Raw genomic sequence first — 23773 nt, 5'->3', positions numbered from 1 at the left:
TTTCGCCCATAAGCGAACTTAGTGATGGGGAAAAAGGACTAATACAGTGTGGCCAATATCCAAAATATTAGAACATACAATTGTCTAGGGGTGTGCACGGGTACCGGGTATACCCGGAACCGGTTGGAACCTACCCTAACTGGTAGGGTCCGGGTAGCTCGTATTGAAAATAGGGTAGGTTCCGGGTATTAAAATTAGGAACCTGTGAAAATCGGTTCCGGTTCCGGTTCCTGCCTACAGGGTACTCGGAACCGGTTATTTATTAAAAAAAAAAAAGAAAAGAAAAGAGTAAAGTTACTATTTCCTCTAATGAATCAGAACAGAGGCACTTTGTTGTGTGAGATCGTATTATGGATGTTCAATTTTGTCGATGGATTGATGAGACATATTATTATTTTATTGTTGTGGATTAATTTAAATTTTGTTGATATTCTATTTGGCGTGATTACTAATTATGTATGTGACATTTTCGATTTTATTTAGCGAGAGAAAAAAAATTTACAGGTTTCAACAGGGTACCCGGAACCTGTGGTATAATACAGGTTCCGGGTAGGTTCCGATTCCATGATTCAACAGGGTAGGGTCCGGTTCCAAAATCTTGGAACCTGTCCCTTACAGGGTAGGGTCCGGGTATTATAAAAAATACAGGGTACCCGGAACCGATCACCCCTACAATTGTCGGCTCATATACTTGATAAGGTTACACAGGGAGTTAGAAATTTCAAGCGTAACGATCACACCTATGTTACCGGATGTGTTTTCTTCCTCATGGTTTGTACCCTATGTCTGAAGTTATTTGGGATAGCAATTTGCTGTAATGAGTATCCAAAAATTATAAAAAATATAGGGTGTTGATTTCAATATTTATAATTGAAATAGGTAATGTTTGTGGACAATATTAACCTTTCAACCATGATCGTGCCTTTACATGAGCGAAGGCTTCCATCTTTCCTAGATTGGGAGGACATGAAAAAGAATGATCACCTAAATCTCATTGGACGGAAGTTTGGATTCGATTCTTTGCAGGTTATTCTTGTGGCTCTTTTCCTTCTTAAATATAGTTTATTCATTTCAATATACCAAGTCAAAAGAACGGGCAACTTTTACTAAACTTGTTAGGAACTTAATTTTCTTAACATATTAAATTTTGCGCTTTACCAGGCATTGAGAATGGTATTGGCTTAGATGAGCAGGTAATGGCATGTTGTTATAGTTAACTTTTTATTCGGTTATATACTAGTTTCCTTTTACAAGGGTAAGTTCCTTAGATGGTAAATTGATGGATGATTTGCTACCTTGACATTGCTACCCTGACAGGACTTCGGGGAGAAGCTTCAAATGTTGCAAACCTATGTGATCAAGATGAAGTCGCAGCTCGCGGAATTTGGGCGAACATGAAGTCACTTGTTCAAGAAGCAATTGACTGTAGTATTTCACAATTCAAGGAGGATATATTAATGAAGATTCGAGATTTAGTGATTGACTATCGAGTAGACGTTGATCGAATGAGCCTTTTGGACATTATCAACGCTCCATATGATGACTGAAAAGTTGGACACACAGACAACGAGGATGTTGTTGTAGAACATAAGAGCAATTCAAGGTGCAATAGTTGTCTTCAATGTAGTGGAATCCCCTCATCAAGGCAATGACGTATCAAATTCTAGTGAAAATTCTTCATAATATCCTATAGAAATCAAATATGCTATAAGATTGTCCAGCTAAAGAAGGCAAGATGGGCGAAGTTCATGTTGAAGTTTGTCATTCTACCTAATAATGTCATTATAGGGTAGCTTGGTATATTTATTTATTAATAAATGTTGGGTCCATCATTGTCTAGACCAGTATTATCAGAACCGGATCGGATGTTGAACTAGTCGAGGTATGGGTTCACGGGTTCGATGGGTCCAATCGAGGTTCGATCGGTTGGACCTCATGTTTAATTAAAAATTATATAATACATATATTACTAACAAAATTATGATTATTAATGATAATTGATAAGTATATAATAATTAGGAAGAAATAAATAAATAAATATAAAGAGAAAGTATCTTTGTCGACTCATTTGTGTTGTAAAACTTAATGAAATTATTATAAAATCATGTAAATGGTGACTTCAATAGAAAAGAAACTGATAGCTTAATGGTCTAAAGCATGTGCAACTTTACATAGAGGGAGCGGGAGGTCTTGTGTTCAACTACCGTTACATGCCTTCAATTTTTTTGATTTAACACAATAGAAGAACCCATGAGATAACCGATTGAACCGATTGGTTTTAGGGGGTTCGCTTGAGAAACAGACCAGTTTTATGGGTTCATGGGTTTGAATGTGCATTTTGGTCTTTAAATAGAACTGAACCGGTGGAGGTGCTGATTCAATCAGTCGGTCCAGTCCGGTTCAACAGGTCGATCCGGTCCAGTTCTGATAATACTGGTCTAGGCGGAACTAATACAAATAACTTTGGATTCAATCTCAAGTGTGGAAAGAAATTAGGGTTTTTAAGTTAAAAAAGTACGTACTATTCAAAAATTTCATAATCTAGCATGAACTTTTGCAATTTTCTAAAAAACCAGAAAGTTTCAAAATCTTCCATTATCTAGCATGCCGTCTCCTTCCGTCCAAACTCCCCCGTCGAATGCCTACGTGGCCGTTACATTTACGATAGCTGGCCGTTATCCTCCACGTAATATTCACAAATTCCCCAATTTAATACGTACTTAAAATTTTTTTTTCTAAAAATGCATATCGTTTCAAATCTTTCATAATTCTAGCACGCTGTCACCTTCCGTCCATTCTCCGTCGTGAATTGCTTGTGTGGCCGTTAAATTTGACTAGTTGGGGCGTTAATTGTCACGTGTAACCATCCCATTGGCGGCCTATTTTCTTTTTCCCTTCAACTCTTCCCCTTTTCTTCTTCATCCCTTGTTCTTCCTCTTCTGCCACTTTCATCATTACCGTCTCTATTACCGGTACTATCAAACTTTCATCTCTTCCTCGGCCTTCATCCTCATCCTCTTCCTTTCTTTGTAATCACCATCAGCTTCATCTCCTCCTTCAACTCCTTATTCTTTGCTTCTGCTATCTCTTGGTTCCCATAAAGCCATTGTGCTGCTGTCACACTCCTTCGAGCTCCATAAGTTGCTAGTGTTGTCCTCTATTCCCTACTGTACTGTGGTTGTGCTTTTCCTTGAGTTCCTCAACTCCTTATTGCTCGTCAACGCTGCGTTGCCCTCCCTCGAGCCCCGTGGTTGTTGGGCTATTATCCAGGCCCCTCCCAAGCTCAGTCTGCTGCTGTTGCTGCTCCTTTGCACATTCCTTCCGGCTCCATGGCTATCACCATCTTCATCCTCTGCCCTTTCTCGACTCCCATCACTCCTCCGACCTCCATCACATGCCTTTCTCCTCTATCTCCTACCCCCGAAGCCACCAGCTTCATCATTGACATCACCATCTCTTGTCTTTTGCTACTTCTTCTTTCTCTTCTCTCCATAGCATTCTACATCTCCTATGTAGCATTCTACATTACATCTCTTCTATGGCCTCCTATATTTCTTTCATTGCCATCTACATCACCATCATCTTCATTCTATCTCCTCCCCCAAAACCATCACCTTCATCATCGACATCACCATCTCTGTGTTGTTGTTGATGCTCCAAGCTCCTCCCTTACTTGTTGCTGTTGTTGGGGGTGGTCCAGGCCTCTCTTCTTGCTGATAAGCTACTGTGTTGCTACTGTCCAATCTTCCAGGCCTTCCTGAGCTAATGCAGTTGCTACTCGTAGGGATGAGAAAGAACAGGGGAAAGGAAAAGGAAGAACATGGGATGAGGAAGAAGAAGGGAAGAGTTGAAGAAAAAAAAGAAAATGGGCCACCAATAGGATGATTACACGTGGCAATTAACGGCCAACTAGTCAAATTTAATGTCCACGTAAGCAATTCATGGCGGAGAATGGACGGAATGTAACGACGTGCTAAATGAGAGAAGGATTTGAAACGATGTGCATTTTTAGAATTTTTTTTAAAATGCGTGCTAGATTAGGGAATTTGTGAATATTACGTGGAGGATAACTGCCAACAATAGCAAATGTAACAGCCACGTAAGCATTTGATGGGGGAGTTTGGACGGGAAGGAGACGGCGTGCTAGATAATGGAAGATTTTGAAATTTTGTATTTTTTCAGAAAATTTTAAAAGTTCGTGCTAGATTATGAAATTTTGTAATAGTACGTGCTTTTTAAGGTTAAAAATCCAAAGAAAAAATGGTCCATCATTGAGAAGTCCATATATAAATCTAGCCCGCAGATTGGACAAAGCCAAAGCACATGATGTAATTATCTCCGAGTACCCCGCGATAATCTCGATGTTAGTAATATAATGGACTATCATTTGCTGCAAGCAACATCCATTAAACTTCTGCATTCCTCTTCATCTGAAGTGCATTAGGATGATAATTTCGAATGGTGTTGTGCAACCTGACAAGCCTCTAACAAGTGACGAGTTGGCAATAATTAATTATGTTTTCGATGACATTCTCCTGCCTTTAAAGTACGCTAACTTTGTCTAACTTTATTAAATTTGAATGAATCTGCCATGTTCGAGTTATTTGATAATATTTCAATCATTGAAATGTCTAGGCTTAACATAATATTGCTATCAACATTACGTTCTTAACAAGGGACTCATTGTTAGCGCTGCGGTCAGGGAAAGAAACAACTAGGAAGGAAAAAAGAGAAAAAGAAAAAAAACAAAAACAAATGTGAGGGGAAATTCGGTGAAGTTCTGCCCCAATTTTGTGGATTTTTTTTTTGCCCGAAGGATTGAAATACCCAATTTCCCGAGACCAAATCCAAGGGAAGAAAAGGAGATGAGGGGTAAAATGGTCACTTTGCAATTTGCCAAAAATGGACTAAGAAAAATTTGACAGATTGGATATCTGGGTCATCTGTAATATGTTACCTCATCACGTAGGAAAAAATCGTTGAAATTGACGGGCAAATGACATTATGCTAGAGAGATGCTACAAAAATCTTAGTTCGTGATTTTATAGGTCAAGAAAGATAGTTCATACTAAATATGAGAAAATGCATAAAATTTGTGATTTTTTTATTCATTTACCCAATAAAAAAGTAAATAAAAATTTGGTAAAATAAATAATTTTATTTATGTACAAAATAATTGTATTATAATTGTTTGTTATTTGATCAATTTTAGTGAAATTGGATAAAATATTTAATTGAATCTGCGAATCCACGTGGAGCGTAAGTCATGATCGTGTTTTATATATCATAGGTGACCGATTGATCTCTCTCTCTTTTTACAAGGAGGGCGTGGGCCTGCAAATTTCCCTTCTTTAGCTTTTTCATTTTTCCCCAAAAGAAAAGTTTATCATTTTTCCTCCACTAATTTTAATTTAATAATTAAAAAAATTAATAATTATAATAAAATAAAACTACTATGCATGCAGTTTTAAAGGATTGCGCTCTTCTGTTCCCGGCGGCCATCCATCTGCTCAGACAGAACTCCCCTCGTCCTCTCTCTCTCTCTCTCTTCCCCTTTTCGATTTACCATTTTGCCCCTCATCGTTCATCACCTACCTTCCCTCCCCTTTTTCTCTCCCTCCTCAGATCCACTCTCTCTCTACAGACCTTCTCCATTTTATCTCCCAGGGTTTTAGTCTCTCTCTCTCTCTCTCTCTCTTCCCGCATTGACACTTCCCGTTCCAATCGACTCACCCATTAATCCCCTGAGTCCCCCACGTCCATTTGCTAGGGTTTATCTGCCAAGTTTTCAGGCGATCGATTGCCCGGACCGCGTTAGCATGTTGGGCGCGGGTTTGAAATTCGGGCGCGGCGAAGATCGCTTCTACAGCTCCGCCAAGGCGCGCCGGGCCCGCCAGAGCTTCCAGCGGGACAGCCTCCGCCGGGCTCAGAGCGACGTCACGCCCAGCGAAACCTCCCCGTTCCCTGAGAAGCCTCTGCCGGTAGCCTCTCCCGACCGGAGGCCTGAGAACCGGACAGCACTCGAGCCGGACCGCGAACCGTATCCTGAGCCGGTTGTCCCGCCGTTAAGCAATTTGCAGCGGTTCTTGGAGTCGATTACGCCGTTTGTGCCCGCGCAGCATCTATCCAAGGTTCTTCCCCCCCTCCCTTAATTTAAATATTATTTATTTTGCTTGCCATTTTCTACTTGTGGATAATGGATTCGATGTCCTTTCGGGATTGAAATTTCTGGCCACCAAATGAATTAATGGGTTAATGTTTTTTCGATTAGCGTTATGAAGATGCAAATTTATGGTTCTCTAATTTGGTTTGATTTAGCATATTATTGCATCAGTAAATAAAATTTGTTCAATAGTTCAACAGCAGACCAGTGGATATTCCGTTTCTGATGTTCTGTAGGGCGATAATGTGCCGGCAGATTCCTGAAAAATGCCATTTTTCAATGATTTTACAAGCATATGAAGCACATATGGAAGCTAAGGTTATAGAATAATTAGAAGAATTTGACTTTGGACTATAGAATATGGGCATTGTAATGTATCCAAATTTGTCTAATTTCTGTCAACTAAATGTCCTTTTATCCCAAGGTAATCCTAGGCATACTTCCACACCAACCACTGCCTGTCTCCCTATCCTAAGGCAGAGAGAGAAAAATATAGTTTATATCAGAAGCTTGAAACAAGAGTTGTTGCTGCCAAGGATGTTCTGTTATAGCTGTGACTTCTATTGATGGGAGCAAGTAAACAGCACTGATTATTGAGAGAGTTTCATAACTAAAGCAGCAAGAACATGTGTATTACATGTAGAAGAAATAAAGGCAGGAAGCGAAACTCAGTACTTAGAAACAAGAAAAACAATCATGCCTAGAAACACGTATATATACCCTCAGCACTTAAATTTAATGCTTTGATTCCATCCTCTTTTGTGGATAATGCATCTGTGTCCTCAACTACCACAAGAGATACAGGATTTCTTTATCTTGAAGTAGTCCAAAAGATCTCAAGAGGACTAATGTTGATCATCTACTATTGTGAGTTACTTAGTGGAAAAGCTGCATTTGACTTCCTTCACATAGTCAGACTTACTACTGCTTACTGCCATTATCCTTCCTTAAGATATGATCGGTTCACCTCCCTAGTTATCTGTATCTATTTATTTTTTAGATTTATTGGATAATTCAATGGTAAACAGACGGCTATGAGAGGACGGAAGACCTGTGATGTGGAATTTCAGCCATATTTTGTGCTTGGTGATCTGTGGGAGTCATTTAAAGAGTGGAGTGCATACGGTGCAGGAGTGCCTCTAGTCTTGAATGACAGTGATTGTGTGGTGCAATACTATGTTCCTTACTTGTCTGGGATCCAAATATTTATTGACACCAAGAAAACACTGTTGAAGCCAAGGTATGGTATTTTACTGCTAACTATTAAACGGGATTGCATTCCTTTCTTGCCCCGTAGGATAAGATCGAGTGTATGCTTAGTTCTTATCAGTGTAATTGGAATCTTCAAATGTTTAATGTATGAGGTCAATGTTGTTCTCATTACAGGAATTAGCATTCAGAAGTAATTTGCACTAATGGCATTGCTTATTCCAATTTGAAGTTTTAATATACTTTGTGTTGATAATGAGGGTTTTATTTTTACCTGGTATAATGTATTATCTGGGATGACCGGTTGTTATGTCAATTACCACTTCAATGACTATCCAAACATGAGTTGGTCCATGCAATCTCTGTTTATTGATGTTAATGGGTTGGTGGAATTCTTTTGGATGGGAAAGTTAATTTTTTTAATACCGTTTTGTTTGATCTGTTGTACATGCCTTGATGAATGTATGCTTGTATTTCAATTTGACATCTTGATATGATAGAGGTTGATTCTGGAGCTTAATCTGGTCCATGGAAGTCTGAGGATATGATCTTCCTCATTGCTGGTAATTTAATATGTGATTATCTTGTCTCTGATAGTGGTCCATACATTACCTTCTACCATGACTAATGGCAGTGAAAATTGCCAAGAATTATGTTTGGGGGGGCAAAACTTAAACCAATAATTAGCGTAATTTATGAAACTGCATTTACTGTATAAATGAATGGCATGAAAAAAAATGAAATTCATTGAAATTAATATATATATATATATATATATATTATCTACAAATGATCTCGACAAGTTCTCATGACCAGAAAACTATTGAAAATTCCTTTTATTGTCAAATGCTACAAAAATAACCTTTTCAATATAGGTAATTATATAATTTTTATGATGCTCCCAAACTAAAGATTGGATTTAGTGCTCTTAATATTATGTAGATATGATTTCCAAATTTTTACAAATAACAACAAAAATATTATAAGTAAATTACCAAAATTTCCCCTACCATATTAAATTTAATTTCTAAATTGCTAATTGATGAATTATTAGAGGTGATTTTATTCTATCATAGAAAATAATAGTTTATCATTAACCCTTCAAATTTCTAAAACCCAAGATTGAAATACAAATGATTTCCTTTTAAAACCCTAAATTGCTAAAAAATTTCTACTTTAGTAGGATTTATAGGATAATCTTCGGGCAAACTGAAATAGTAAAATATCTTAGAGGGGGCATTTACATGTTTTAGGAGGCAAATTTCTAATTTGTTTTTCATGCAACAATAAGTCGAATTGCAATTCTCAGAGAGGGCATCTGCCACCCTCCACCCTTAGTGGCCCCGTCCCTGGGTGAAATTCCTGTGTGTTCCTGGAGACCTTGTATAATGGATGGTCAAAATTGCCTGTGCGCTTATCCAAGAAAATAATCTTGCTCTTTGAGGAATAGATACTTTATTCATCAGATTGACTGTTTATTTCCGCTTTTGGGTTTGATTAACTTTCCAGAAACAAATTGCCTCATTGAGGGCTGTAAACATTTCCTAGAGCCTGCTTTCTTATTTTCCACTAGTGTTCTGATATCAAATTAACTGCTTGTTTTTCTGCAACTATCTTTTTAAACTGAAAACTGATGGTTTCCTTATTTCATAGGCGACCAGGTGAGGACAGCTATAGTGATTACAGGAGTTCAGGTAGTGAAGGGAGCAGTGATGGTGAACATGGCTGGGGTAGTAAGTTCTTAAGAGAACAGAATCACTGCAGTTTATCAAGTGGGGCCATTACACCAAGACTGGAGAGTTTATCGATGAGAGACCAGAACGGTGCTCTCCCTGAGGACATCTCCAGCGATGAGGGTGAATCATCATGTTCTGAAGGCCACCTGCTTTTTGAATACTTTGAATGGAATCCTCCTTACTCCCGTGAACCGTTGGCAGACAAGGCAAGTGTCACTTTCTCATGCTTGAGTTGTTGTACTGGAAGTCCTCATGTTGTCTTTCACCATCCTTAAATAGTCCAACTATATCCATTTTGATGTCTTTTCCCTTATAACAGATATCAGATCTTGCTCAGCGCTTCCCTGAGCTAAGGACACTGAGAAGTTGTGATTTACAACAATCAAGTTGGATTTCTGTTGCCTGGTCTGTCCCTTTGTCTGCTTGTTTCCTTGATTGTTCTCTTTGGTCTACTCTCATTAGAAGATTGTTTGTGCATTGGACTTACTATTTTCGGCTGTTTGAAGGTACCCAATTTACAGGATACCAACAGGTCCAACACTGAAGGATTTGGATGCTTGCTTTCTGACTTATCACTTCTTACATATATCTATGGAAGGTAAGATCTACATCTATTGTACTCAGTGATGTGTTTGAATGTGATATAACTTGTACTATTTGGAAATCGTAATGGTGATTCATTGCTTCTCATGCATGATATGATTGTTCACTTCCTTTGAGCTGATATGAAGACTATCTGATATGAAGACTATCTTGCTCTTTGAGGATCAATACTTAGAAATGTATTTCGGTGCAAAAGTTTTAATGTTGGATTTTACATTTAAGTTGCTCTCTATTTTGTCAACTAACCCATGTTTTTGTCCTGTTTTTTCCGTCTTGTACCTGTCCCTTATTCTCAATAAGTTTATCTGATATATTATATAGCTTGTTTTTCCAAGCCAATGAGACTAGGCATGAATTGATAGTAAACAAGCGGTACCTTTTGCCAAACAATTTCATGCTCACAAGGCTGGAAAGTTTTGCAAATTCTTTCGTGGTAAAATTGTTTTGCCTTGAATTTTTACTCTTTATCCACTAGTTTTGATTAGACAGGTTTGCTTGTTTTCCTTATTTTACTTCGAGAAGTTGCAGCAGAGGGCTGCTCTTCTTATGGCTCAAAGATTTGATGGTTTCAGTTTAACATCTGCGTTGGGAGCCCGCAAACTCTTGTTAACAACATATTGGACAATTAGGCCTTCACCGTTCTGATTATATACAACTGACACTATTTAGAATTCAGACATCTCATCTGTCATTCCTTCTCTTTCAGGTGCAAACGGTGAGCAGGTTCTCAGGGCGAGTTCCCGTGATATGGATGGAATTCCTAGGATGCCCTTGCGTGCCTTTGGTCTCGCTTCATACAAGCTTAAAGAATCCTTGTGGAATTCTATTGGCCTCTCAGATCGTAGTCATGTTGCAAATTCATTCCATGAGGCTGCTGATGATTGGTTGAGATCACACCAGGTCAGTCACCCCGACTTCCAGTTTTTCTGCAGAAGGTGAGATTTAACTATTGCAGAAATTCCTTGGCCATCTGAAAAGGAAGGCCCCAAGTTTATTTCCATGGACAGTAATCTCTTGTTTGGGAGGTATAAGGCGGATACACTACTGGGGGTTCTCTCTTGTTTGGTTTCATTATCAGTACCTGTGCAAATTAAAGCACAAAGACATGAAAGGAGATTGAAACACATTGGGGGGGGGGGGGGGGGGGAGGGGAAGGCATGTAAAGCACGACTCATAGGAAATCAGCTTGAAAGGTATTGTGAAATAGAGACTGAAGTTTTGCAGCTGGAACGAAGACATGCGTACTATTGCCACAAGCAGGTTTCAGCTAGCATTTGTTTTTTGTTTTTCCATGTAACTTTGAGAAACCAGGCGTTTTTTCAAGTCCTGATGATCGGTATTTAGATTTCAATTAGAGGGATTTTTAATTTTCCTTTTCTGAATATGGTAAGAGGGGTTTTTGACACACAGAATAGTTGTAAGCTTTAGCTTATAGTTTACCGATGTAACAAAAAGTTGACTTGCGGGGACCGGTTAGCATCCGCATTAATCTGTAGAACAAGTATGTCTGATTACATATAATATTATATATGAACTGTAGGATTGAGAAGAGTTTTGTGATTTGCATGCTTATATGTGCGACTGCCGTGCTAGTAAGTCTTTTGTCTTCCGGCTTGGAGGAGTGCATTTTGATAGCTGTCTTGCTGAGCCATAGTGATCGGTGGACTATTTTGCTGCCATGGGTTCTGGGCAGGGAGAGCATCATTGATGCCAAATCTATAGGTTTTGGTGGTTAATTTCATACTTGTGGGAAGGTAGATACTGGGTTAAAATTGAAGTCATGAAAATTTATTGTTAACACGATGTTGGCTCAGACATAGGCATGTTGCTGCAATTCATGGAGTTGTCGGGAGGATGAATCGTGCCCATGATGCAACATCAACTTTCATACAAAATATATTTTGAGAGGGAAGATGGTAAATTGAGGGGGAGAGAGGTGGTAGGAGCTAATAGGGGACGAAGTTAGGCACTACCACCTTAGGGGAGATCACTTTAGGCCTGTATCTTCATCAATGATCACACTTTGCAATATCATTCCTTGCATCAAGGTGTACCATGTCCTTGCTTAGTGTGTCACTACTAACCTCATAGTTATATGTGTGGTTCGTGTATTGAGTCATAATCGCCTTTATTTTTCTAGTATTTTTTCATTTTGTTACTAGTAAATTTGAGTATCGATTTTCCCAACGCAAACCCCCATTGCCCTTGGCAAGATTATCTTGCATGCGAACTAAACGCTCGACCCTGCTCATTGTCTCGAGTAGCTTCACGATTTTTTTTAATTATTTTGACATATTTTGTTTTATTTTTGAAATTTTAAAATAATAATATTTTAAAATTTTAAAAATGTCATGTGGGCATCTATGGGCATTCAAGGGGAAGAGTATAAGAAACAAAACGTTTAATACTAAGTAAAAATTGAACAAAATAAAAGAATTAGGATAAAAAAATAATTTAAAAGGTTGAAAATCAAAGTTAAAATATTTTCTAATAAAAAATTTGATAAAAGGATAAAAATAAAAAAGTAATCAAAGGCGTTGAATGAAAATGAATCAAGAAAAAGGAAAATCACTGAAATAAAAAAGTATTCAAAGCTATAAGATTTAAAAGATAAAAAAAATAGAAAAAATGACGAAAATAGAAAAATATCCGAAACTAAAGGATCAAATGAATAAGTTTCCCTTTATTTTATTTTAAATGAATTTTTTATTTTAAAATTAGAGCTACATCGATGTGGTTTGAAATGTCACCGGACACGTCACTCAAAGCTAATGGTGTCAAAGGGGCAAATGACAGAGTGTACTTAATTGCAACAAATTTAAATTTTTTGTGCCAAATTGTCGCCAAAAGTTCATTTTATAAGAAAGTATTACATTCAAACATTTTGTACCCTGGTGCATCTAATTAAACTATAACATGTTTCCATTTGTAAGAGATAGAAAGAAAGACATAAGAGAGAACAAAAAATGATAACATGACTTTTGTTACCGATAAGACGTGCATCGTGAAAGATAAACAACTAAATTTAGGTTGTGTTTCTAAAATTAAGGGTTAAAATTAAGGTGGTGTTTAATTAATTAAGTACTTAAAAATTTAATACTTAATTAGTTGAGAAATGAAATGTATAGGAGGAGGCGAGAAATGATAAGGATGAGAAAAATTTTGTAAGGAGTAAAAAGCACTAATCAGTGAAAAATGACTTATTTCATTAAATCAATTTTTTTTTACTTATTTCATTAAGTAATTTTATACATATTGATTAAGCACTCATATTTCATCTTGCTCTATTTCTTCTATTCACTTTCTCTTATAACTAATTTGTAACTAACTTTTAAATACTTATTTAATTAAGTTGAAACAAACACTTTTTAAGTGTTGAAATTTTAAGCACTTAGTGGATTGAGTGCTTAATAGAATAAATCAATTTTGTTAGATTACAAGAAGTTAAATTACTTTTAGCTTATTGTCATCATCTATCTTTAATGGGCCTTAACTTTTGTAACTTAACATTTGACCCCAAACAGATAAATTATGCAATTATTAAAGAAAAAGAAAATATGAATTAAAAGAAACAAAGATCTAAAATGATCTCAGGTGGGAGCAACAGTAGTGGCCTAATGACCACCCTTGAGAACGTCGGCGACATCGCCTAGTGTGTGGTGGCCGACGATGAGCCACCATAGCTAAGATCTCCTCCCCTCAAAGAGAGGAACAGACATTTGGAAAACGGATCCTAGCTGTGGTGGCTTGTCAGTGGGCCACCATACTGCCAGCAAGGTTGCCTGCAACATGTGACTCTCTCCCCCCCTTACTTTTGTCCAAAAATGCAAATAGGACCATTTTGTAAATTTGAAATATTTGAAGGATACCGTTGCAAATAGTATAAAAATGCAACCAGCTAAGTGAATAAGTCAAAACATGCTGAATGATTAAATAGGTTCCCTCTTAATTATTAAGCACTTTGTTGACTTAAATCTATTAAGTTAGGTAAATGTTTTTGTGTTTACCAAATAAATTCAACTCAATTAAGTGCTGAAAATTTGATTTTAACATTTAATTTGTGTTATCAAACACAATCTTAGTGTTGATTATCACGGACGACATAGACTTTTGCTAATAGTTCCCTCTGAATATGCAGCTTTGTATTCATGGTATAGATAATTTTTTTAATCAAATCAATTACAAATTAAATACCCTATAATATTATGATCAGATTTCGGCCCTGACAACCCACTAAGCAGGCACAGTAGAACGAGCGACTACCTCAGTGTAGTACTAGCGACTGCCTCAGCTGATTAGGATTCAACAGCTCGACGTAATTAAAATGCAACATCAGTCTTCTAGAGTATTCACTCTCCTAGTTTACTGATGTGGCGGATTTATGAACCGTCAACCATTCAAGTAGCCCGAAGTCAAATAAGTATATTTTGGGTTAATCGAGAAAGGATTCTCGTGTCGTGAAAGGGGAAGATGAGATTGATCCGGCTCTTTAGAGTTTTAATGACGGAGCAAATAGCGGTCGAGTTTATAGAGCGCTTGATCATCGAAAGTACGATTTTCTAATTTTCCAAAGAATTAGAAAATTTATTCTTTTTTTTTCGTTCAGTCCTAGTTAGAGTTCTTTTGGTAATGCCTTAATTAAAAGGATTTTGTGATAATAGAGAGATAACACTCATTGCTCTGAAATTACTTATATTAAAATCACAGATTTAATGGAATACAAAGATGATAATAAAGAATACAAACTCAAGCCAAGATTACAAAATATGTCCAACTGCATTCTATCTGGCCATGGTAGTTTTGGCTCTGAGAGACTGATCTGAGGTAATTTGCATCAACAATGGACTGTGCAACCACATTTAGATGCTCTGGGCAAATCGCAAAGGGAAATGACAATGCCTCCTGATTCTAGACTGATGGGATCGTGACTATGCCGTTAATGATGTATCCTATCGTCACTAACTGGTGAACCTAAATCCTTGAGGGGAAAGCCCTGCCTTTACACTCTCGAAATCTAAGTTACACGATACCTAAGGATAGACTAGACTACTGATAAATGAAAAATATGTTAAAATTCGTGTCGATCAGAAGTCCTTTCTCCATTGGGATCTTTTGGTATTTATAGATTTTCTTTGTCCTTGAGTAATTATGATCGTCCTCCATGAAATTCGATAGTGTATTGAGCAGTTATAGCATCCCTTTTACGTAAAGTTTTGGCGCTCATTTATCACGTAATTCAAATAATCCGTTCGCGTTATGGGCAGGCTTACTCGCTCCAAAGCTTCCGCTGGACGATTCAGACTTCATCACTTTGACTCGCTTCCAGGTGTGCTAGCTTGCTCCTAAAATGACGTCTTCTCTGGTTCCGAAGCTGGAAGTTGCGGTGGTCTTCAAAAGGTGCCGGATGTTCTATCTCCAGCATTGTAACTCTGAACAACCGAAAATGGTGTCGCACTGCACTTGAGGGTTTGTTTGGGAATAGAGTGGAGTTTATTCCAACTATAAATAAGTATATTTATTTGAAATTGTAATGATTGTATTGTTGAATTATGAGAAAAAATAATGAATAATTAAGAGAAAATAATGATTGCATTACTAAATTGTAGAAAAAAATAAATAATTGAGAGAATTTATATTAAAAATTGAATTAAATAGTGGTTAAAATAAAAAAAATTAAAGAAAAATAAAAAAATAATAATTATATTTTGAATTAAAAATATCTGGAGTAGAGTAAAAAAAATTACTTTATTCCCAAACAGATTCTAATGTTGCATATTTAGAGGCTCAGAGTCACTTTGCTTCCAGCATCTCGAGGCAGCGACATTTTATCATAATAACACATTGGCCAAGGATTTGTCATTAAATTAGCAAAATGCCATTGGAACATTGTGTAATTACAAAAATGCCATCGGACACGTCACCCATTCATGTGATGACATGTGTGTTGGGTTAGAAATTAGATTTGTGTTGGCAACAATTATATACCATTTAAAATAATAATATTAATTAATTAATTAATTATATCATAATAAAATTTTATAAACACAAGTTTTAATTTCTTAATTGATGCGCTCGGCCCTGACAACCCACTAAGCAGGCACAGTAGAACGAGCGACTACCTCAGTGTAGAACGAGCGACTGCCTTAGCTGATTAGGATTCAACAGCTCGACGTAATTAAAAGGCAACATCAGTCTTCTAGAGTATTCACTCTCCTAGTTTACTGATGTGGCGGATTTATGAACCGTCGACCATTCAAGTAGCTCGAAGTCAAATAAGTATATTTTGGGTTAATCGAGAAAGGATTCTCGTGTCGTGAAAGGGGAAGATGAGATTGATCCGGCTCTTTAGAGTTTTAATGACGGAGCAAATAGCGGTCGAGTTTATGGAGCGCTTGATCATCGACAGTATGACACCAACAACCGGTGCAACAGCATCAAACAGGCCAATATGCTTGGTGCTTTAGCATCAAACTTCCGTGCTATAGCATCAAAGCGCGACCTCAAGGCAGTAAGATTGTTGCTACAGTACCCATTCTAGCGCCATAGCACCAATCCAAGAAGAAGAAGATTTATGGGTTGTTTGGAAATGGAGTTGAGTTTACCACTCAAACTATGTGTGTGTGTATATATATATATATATGTATATTTAATTTGGTTATAATAATAAGGTGGATGAAAAAAATTAAAAAGTAATAATTGTGTTGTTGAATTATGGGAAAAAGTGAAAAAAAAGTAATGAATAATCAAGTAATGATTGTGTTGTTGAATTTTGAAAAAAATAATGAATAGTTGAAAAAATTTAACATTAAAAATTAAATTAAATGGTAGATAATTCAATTGAAGAAAAAGAGAAAAAAGTAATAATTATATTATTGAATTAAAGATAAGTGGAGTTAAAGTGAAGTAGAGTAAATGGAGTTGAACTCCAAAACCAAACAAGTGTTTTTATTTTAACTTGTTTGTTAAAATTTCTTATCACTATATTTCCTAATTAGTCTAATATAGCATTTCCTATTTTAGTTGGTTTCTTTTCTTAGTCGTATAGGCATTCTTTGGATTATAGTTTCCTTTTATTAGACATATTAATTTTCTATTTAAGCTTTGTAAGCCTATGGTCGTAAAAGATATGATGAATAATATTTCTTTGGTATAGATTTTAGAGTTTTCTCTGACTATTATGGCCCTTTTAGATATGCTAAGGATTATCACCAAATAATCCTTATTTATCACTCTTATCCCGCTACGTCACTTACCACAATTTTGACTTAACTTTACTCTATTTTCCTTAAATTTAATAACACAATTATTTTTTTTTATCTTTTTAAAATTTAATAATAAATTCTCTTACATATTTTTTCTTATCTATTATTACAATTAATTTTATATATAATTCTCTCAACTATTCATTATTTTTCATTAATTCAACAACACAATCATTATTATTTTTTTACAATTTAATAATAAATTATCTCACTTACTTTTTCTAAATACTTTTGTCTTCATCTCGTAAATCAAACTAAATTAAACTCAACTCTGTTACCAAACACATACTTAATATTTTTCTTCCCAATAATACTAATATCCTTTCTCACATTTCGATCATATAAAATTATTATTGTTGACTGAAAACTTTTTTGGAGACCCGTGGCCTCTCCTGGGCTTTTCCTAGTTAGGTTAATAAAACTTTATCCCTTAAGGGGAAGGTTGCCGAGGCTTCCGGTGGTGGCTGTTGTTGGCCCATTCCATCTTCCTTCCTTTTGTGTGTGTGTGTTTTTCAAAAGCTTTTTTTTATTAATTTTTTTTAAATTAATTTAACAGTATTATTGTTTGTGGGACTTTTTTTTTACCGAGGACTAATTTGTTCGACGGAATGAACATCGGAGGGCTATTTTGGTCGCATAAATTTTTGAGACACTGAATTGTTGGTTCACGAATCTTTGGAGAATCAAATTTACAATTTTCTCTTAGAATTAATTGATTGTTCAATTAATTGAAGAGCGATAAATATATAATAATAAGATAAAAAGCATGTGAAATCATGATATCAAATGAAACTGTTCTACAAGCTATCTTAAACTAGCTAATCATATAGTCGACAATTACAAAAATGAACAGCACATGACTAGTTTACTGTGAATAAATAGCAATTTGGTCCCTGACTTTGTGATGTTGCATCAATTCGGTCCCTAACTATTTTTACATCAATTAGATCCCCGAAATTTCCGATTTACATCAAATTGATCCTTAATACATCAGTTACATTCTTCACCGAAGGAAATTACATCCTCTACTAAAGAAAATTACATTAATTAGGTTATCGCTACATCAGTTGGGTCTTTTTTTACGCAAAATACATCAAATAAGTTTTTTTGATACATCAATTAGGTCATTCCATCTAAATTAGTCTGACGGCGTTAACTGAGGAGAAAATATTTTATCATTTAGATCCTTCTTTGACTTATTTTTCTATTACATTTTTCTTATTCTTTTTATCCTTTCTAACAAAATTTAGAAATTAAAATAAAAATAAGAACAGTGGAGGAGCTCCCTCAACGGCGACATCTCTCCCCCCCAAAGCAAGGTCGTTGGAGGGTCCAATAACTAACGAGAGGAAACAGAGGGGGAGCTTCGGTGGGGCCTCCCCAAAAGGCGAGGTCAACAAAGGGTACTGGACCCCTTGCTGACCTCCCCTGTGAAGGAGATCATCAACGAGAGAGCCCCACCCGAGCTCCCCCTTGAAACAAGAGCAGTGGGGCTCCCCCATCGAAGCTCCCCTCTTTTTTTTTTTCTTTTGCTAGAAAGGAAAAAAAGAAAAAGGAAAATGAAAAAAAGAGAAAAAAGAACAAAGAAGAGATTTAAGCGATGTAACATTCTTCACAGTTACTACCGTCAAATTAATTTTGACGAAAGGATCTAATTGATGTATCAAAAGAACCTACTTCCATGTATTTTGCGGCTGAAAAGATCCAACTAACTGATGTAGTGATAACCTAATTGATGAATGATGTAACTGATGTAATTTCCTTCAATGGAGGATATAATTGATGTAACAATGACCATTTGATGTAAACTGAAAAATTCATGAACAAAAAGTCAGGAATCCAATTGATGTAATACCCCAAAGCCATGCACCAAGTTACCTAATTTACTCTTTACTGTTAAATGATTCCTAAAATCACAAAGTTGTCTCCATTTATAGGTCTCATAGAAAATTACCAGATAGCGAGACCCGCTTACCCTTGAGAATCGAAACCCGATTCAATCAGCACAAACAACACATTTCAACCTGAAAAAGAGAGGCGTTTTGTATTCCTTTTATCTGTCTTATCAGTTGATGAATGAGGAGGATTCACTTCAAAGGGCAAACGTAATAAAAAAAATGTCCAAATCAATTAATGTTCATAGAAATTTCTACCCTAAAATTTATTATTACGACTTAAGGAGAGATTCACAGATTAATGGAAGCTGTACAGATGCTTAAACATTACCTATGTTCACATGGCATTATTTAACAACCATAGGACTAAAAAAAAAAGAATGGCGGTTCTCCCTTGCAGAAGAGCACGTTACATAGGCGGGCATCCAACTAGCAAAAGCTCATCCATCTAAGTTCCTCTTTTCTTTCCCTGTCATCTGTTTCATATATGATACAAAAATCTCGGAAACCAATCACCTTTGTGAGGGCGCAGGGGGCATGGGATAAGTCATGGGCGCCCCGGGCACCACAGCAGGAACCGGGGCTCGCACGCCGTACGCCACATGCGCTGGCGCAGGGAGATTCACGGGGGTCCCCACCGCAGAGACGAGGGGTCCACCCACGGGTTGCCCAATTGTCTGCCCGCCATAGATCCCGACCCCAGCAGGTCCCGCAGGCACTGCCTGTGAGGGCTGCTTGGCAGGCTTCCCGGACGAGCCTGACGGGGCGGCCGGTCCATTTGCCTGGCCTGTGATTGGTGGCTGCAGAGCCGAGATGTCCCCATTGCCAACACTTGTGATGTCATGGATGCTTGACCTCCTCCGGTCCTTGTTCATGGAGTTGAGGCGAATGAAGTACTTTTGAGCATGGCTTGCCACCTGGGTCGGCGTTCTTGTCACGACAAAGTTCCGAGAAATGCTCCTCCAGTCTCCTTTTCCGTATTTATCTAACCCAAGGAGAAATAACCTGGTAACAATAGATTGATTACATTCAGAAAGCTCGAAATATTTCTAACAAGTCAAAGACACAAAAACAAATCATTCTGAAAGTATATCTTAGTTGCAATGTATAACAAAAACCATAAATAAACCAAGTACGAAGTCGAGCCAGTAATGACATAAGCAGACCAGCTTAGGTAGCTATAGGCCTCGTGAAGACCTTGATGAGGAAGTGATTATTCATGATTCCTCTCCTTCTGTTCATGTATGAAATAGTTTTCACTATATCTGTGGATCCCAGTGAAGCTGTCACCTCACACCTTGAAAACCCATGGCAAACTAACGGAATGTGACCACCTTGGGCCTTAAAACTCCTCCAAATCTAACACTTCATATCTTACTTAATACCATGAACACTGAAGATGCCAGTTGCCGTGAATTTCTGTTGCTTCCCCCGTCACTATAGCAAGTAGCCCCCTAAAGTTCTCACTAATCGGTATCTGACATCCATGAGTAGAGCGAACCCTTTAATAAAAGTTCCCAAGGACATATTTACTCCACAGCCACAGTCAATCATTTCCCATCTGAGTCACAGCAAGTTAGCCATCACAAACTAAAGACCTGTCTGGCAATATCTACTTCACTGCTTGTATGCAAGCATCCAACAAATTGCATTTCACACAATCAGTGAGTAGCTGAATCAAAACATTACAATCTATTGCAAATTTCATGCAGATTTAATTATAGCTCCTCGCTTATTTGTTGGTCCCTTAAAGGGCCAATGTCGTAATGGGTTACCAAGATGTCTTGTATAGTCCAGACAAACTGCCTGCCCATCTGACGTGAAATACTAAACATGACGCATCAGGAGTAATCTTGATACCCAAGTCCTGGTCACTTCCTTAGGACAACTATCGCTCAAACTGGTAGCTCTTCTGTTACCACTCATCCTTGACAAGTGAACCATAGAGTAGCATGTATTGTATCAGCAATATTAGAATGAATATCTACAGAAATGGCAACATAAACAGCAAGACCTTCAGATCAATTATTCTTTAACAGAAGACAAGATGACAACCATTGTAGCCTATAGTATGAGAAGTTATGCCACAGAATTCATTGGTTAGACATGCAGGGCAAAAAAATTTTCCTAACTTGAACCACTGAAGAAACATCTCAACGAACAATTCCAGCAAAAATTAAATCTTGTCCCTGAACTGAAGTATCGATTCTCAGGACAACCAAGCACAAGGTCACAGTTCTCTTAGTTCATGCATACTGAGATTGCCGTCAAGAACTATTGAGCAGAATTTCTTTTTGGACAAGTACTGATCAGAATTGAGCATCGTCCATCAGTAGATCTTAAAAATAATCTATTAAAACAGTTGGGCAATGATAATCTAAAGCATATAAAGACATGTCGCAGACATCTTAGCTACCACGCAGAGCACAACTCTTGACAAAACTAAGTTTTCCATCAAAACAGAACTAGAAGACATTACTAAAGCATAATAGTATGCCATCAACCATATTACTAAACTAAGTTTTTCTTTCTCCTAGAGATGAATCTGTTAGCACTATTGATTGCAAAAACCAAGTATGTACAAGCAGAAATTGCACCCAGAAAAAGGTGAAGGCATCAGAAGATTTCAATCTATGAAAACTCCAACCAATTTTCCACTACTACTTGCCTTTTCCCCTGAACAAAGAGCGTTCTACTTTTTGCTCCCTAAAGTATGAAGACCCTGTACCATTCCATTACATCACCAAACTAGTGTGTTATAATCCAAATAAATCATTGAATTTCAGGAGCCCCAGGACATGAATTTATGTGGAAAGGAAAAGACAAATAAGCACCTGTGTTCATCCTCTGTCCAAGCAACTCCCTTTCGACGTTCCTGATCTCTGCTGCCTTTACCTCCATGACCCGACTCATGATGCCCTGAACCACCAGCCTTCTTACCATTCGCTTCATCACTTGTGGAGCCTTCCGAAGGAGAACTATAGGGCGGCAATTCCACTGTTCCTGACTCTATTCGATTCACATCATCGACCAAGATCTCGTAGTGAAGCCTAACCTCCTCTGAAGTCTTCCCCGGTAACTCAGCTGCTATTTTCTCCCAACGGTCAGACGAATCTTCCGGGTAAGTTGCCAAGGCATTCTCGAACTTCTTGTCCTCCTCTCTAGTCCACGAGGAGCTGCTGCTCGCTGCTTCATCCACAGTCATCTAGATACCTTAGTTCAGCCAACAACAGGCTTTAATTATGTTACCAAGATTCCCTCAGTCGGAGATCCCTCTGAATCTGATAAACCGGGACAACCTCGGAATCATTCAGCCAAAGTCCCTCTCCGCGAATTCGGATCTGAACAGCAAATAGATAAAAGACCCACCAGGTAGGATCAGATACTCTAGGGGAAGACAAAGTGAGACATCCCCTTCTATGATAAAAGTCACAGATTCCAGCAGGAAGCGTGTGCGGTGCAGAATTCGGTGTCGATTCGCTCCTTCTTAAGAAGGGATGCTGAGCCCTGTGAATTGATGAGCTGCTGATGAATGGAAAGGCAAGAAAGTTGAGGGGTTAGCCCATGACCATGAGAAGTATCTGAAAAATCTTAATATCAGAAAGGGGTGCAATAAATGCCCAGTGTATGATTAAACCAGAAACAGATAAGCAGTAAAAGGGGATTTCTTTGTTTTTTTTTGTTTTTGATTGCAGAGTGAAACACAATGGAATGGTAACTAAAACTAGGGTTTCTGGTGGAAGATGAGGCCATGAAAGGGACAGAGGAGATATGCACCAGACACCAGAGGGAAAAACCCCAGAAAGTCTGAAATGGATAAAAAGATGCAGCTGCTGCTAATTCAATCTGCCATTCAACACATCATTATTAACCCCATTGATAACAACAGCTCTACCCAGCAGAAGGCCCACAAAAATCATCCCTTTTACAGAAACCCTCCCTATCCTTCAAGCAAAACACTGAAGTGAGCATAAACACATGCTTTTATTCACCAACCTAAGATATTTTGCTTATCCTGTGGCAGTAAAGGGTTCCCATTAAACAACAAATTTTGCCCACTGAGTTGAAGCATTCCACCGAAAACGATTGACAGCATAAAAGAATTCAAAGAAAGAGAGCAAAGAAAGTGAGGCTGCCTCGCATTAATGCACAAAATCTGAACTTTCCCAATTACAAAAGCCCACGATAAATGCTGGAATTGGAATGAAATCGAGGTGGGTAGTGATTGCCAGTTCCACAATAAGAAATTCATTCGATGGTTTTTATTTTCCTTGGGTGGGTGGTGAAAAACACAACTGCTGTCGGAATAAGACAACACCCACGGTGAAGATTCAAACTTTTACTGATTTCCCAAATGGCACAGAACCCAAATTGGTAGTAAAGAAAAGATCATGAATTACCAAAATATAGAGTCCGCTAATCACCAGGGAATGAATAGTGCAACCACCCTTCAAAAACCCCACAGCTAGGAAAGAACAGCGAAAAAAAAAATCACATTTTGAGGCCATATAGGACAAGTATAGATTCTGAAAATAGGTAAAAACCTAAACTTGAGATTAGCCAAACCTCACACTCATTAAAGGGTAGCCGACCCTCGATTAGGAACACTGTTTTGTCAGTGAAGAAGTCAATAATAATGGCCGAAATTAGAAGCACACCCACAGGATTAAGAAGATTGGGATGGGGGCGTAATGGGGCCAAAAAGGGAGCGGAGCATCCAGAACCCAAAACCACCACGGATTCGGGAAATTGTGGTTCTTGAACTCGGGTGAAAATTGCAAGTGGCAAAAGGGGCACCAAAGAAAAAAAAATGAAGAATTTGAATCGGAGACAAGGGAAAGGAGCAAAAATTGCAATGATAAAATGGGGTCAAATTGGTCCCGTCAATCCACCTCCAACCACTAC

At 37.6% G+C, this 23773-nt stretch overlaps 2 protein-coding genes across 5 annotated transcripts; one reads left to right on the top strand and one right to left on the bottom strand.

The window, feature by feature from the left end:
• The first annotated feature begins 5494 nt into the window (after window positions 1-5494).
• Window positions 5495-11262, top strand: LOC116200788. Of its 2 annotated transcripts, none has more exons than XM_031531687.1 (6): window positions 5495-6131; window positions 7192-7403; window positions 9026-9314; window positions 9428-9513; window positions 9615-9706; window positions 10418-11262. In XM_031531687.1, the coding sequence occupies exons 1-6, from the start codon at window positions 5820-5822 to the stop codon at window positions 10648-10650; spliced, it is 1224 nt and encodes a 407-aa protein (XP_031387547.1). In that variant the 5' UTR covers window positions 5495-5819; the 3' UTR covers window positions 10651-11262. The 2 variants fall into 2 exon arrangements, with proteins under 2 accessions (XP_031387547.1, XP_031387549.1); XM_031531689.1 differs by having other exon boundaries at window positions 5843-6131; window positions 7164-7403.
• Window positions 11263-19099: 7837 nt separating this feature from the next.
• On the bottom strand, window positions 19100-23283 carry LOC116200656 (transcription factor SRM1). Of its 3 annotated transcripts, none has more exons than XM_031531484.1 (3): window positions 23269-23283; window positions 21703-22393; window positions 19100-19873 (listed from the first exon to the last, which is right to left on the bottom strand). In XM_031531484.1, exons 2-3 carry the CDS (start codon window positions 22071-22073, stop codon window positions 19381-19383), a joined length of 864 nt encoding a protein of 287 aa, XP_031387344.1. In that variant the 5' UTR covers window positions 22074-22393; window positions 23269-23283; the 3' UTR covers window positions 19100-19380. The 3 variants fall into 3 exon arrangements, with proteins under 3 accessions (XP_031387344.1, XP_031387343.1, XP_031387342.1); XM_031531483.1 differs by lacking the exon at window positions 23269-23283 and adding an exon at window positions 22646-22796; XM_031531482.1 differs by lacking the exon at window positions 23269-23283 and having other exon boundaries at window positions 21703-22639.
• Between the last annotated feature and the right edge of the window lie 490 nt (window positions 23284-23773).

Source organism: Punica granatum, chromosome 3, assembly GCF_007655135.1.
Source record: "Punica granatum isolate Tunisia-2019 chromosome 3, ASM765513v2, whole genome shotgun sequence".
In the NCBI taxonomy this organism is placed as follows: domain Eukaryota; kingdom Viridiplantae; phylum Streptophyta; class Magnoliopsida; order Myrtales; family Lythraceae; genus Punica; species Punica granatum.
The sequence above is the reverse complement of the archived record's forward strand: the minus strand, read 5'-3'. Positions and strand labels throughout refer to the sequence as shown.

Excerpts from the sequence above, each read along its gene's own strand:
- LOC116200788 (XM_031531687.1), top strand. The coding sequence starts at position 5,820 with ATGTTGGGCGCGGGTTTGAAATTCGGGCGCGGCGAAGATCGCTTCTAC. Across the intron at positions 6,132-7,191 it reads CCGCGCAGCATCTATCCAAG|ACGGCTATGAGAGGACGGAA; the intron begins GTTCTTCCCCCC and ends AATGGTAAACAG. Across the intron at positions 9,707-10,417 it reads CTTACATATATCTATGGAAG|GTGCAAACGGTGAGCAGGTT; the intron begins GTAAGATCTACA and ends CTTCTCTTTCAG.
- LOC116200656 (XM_031531484.1), bottom strand. The coding sequence starts at position 22,073 with ATGACTGTGGATGAAGCAGCGAGCAGCAGCTCCTCGTGGACTAGAGAG. Across the intron at positions 19,874-21,702 it reads TGGACAGAGGATGAACACAG|GTTATTTCTCCTTGGGTTAG; the intron begins GTGCTTATTTGT and ends TATTGTTACCAG.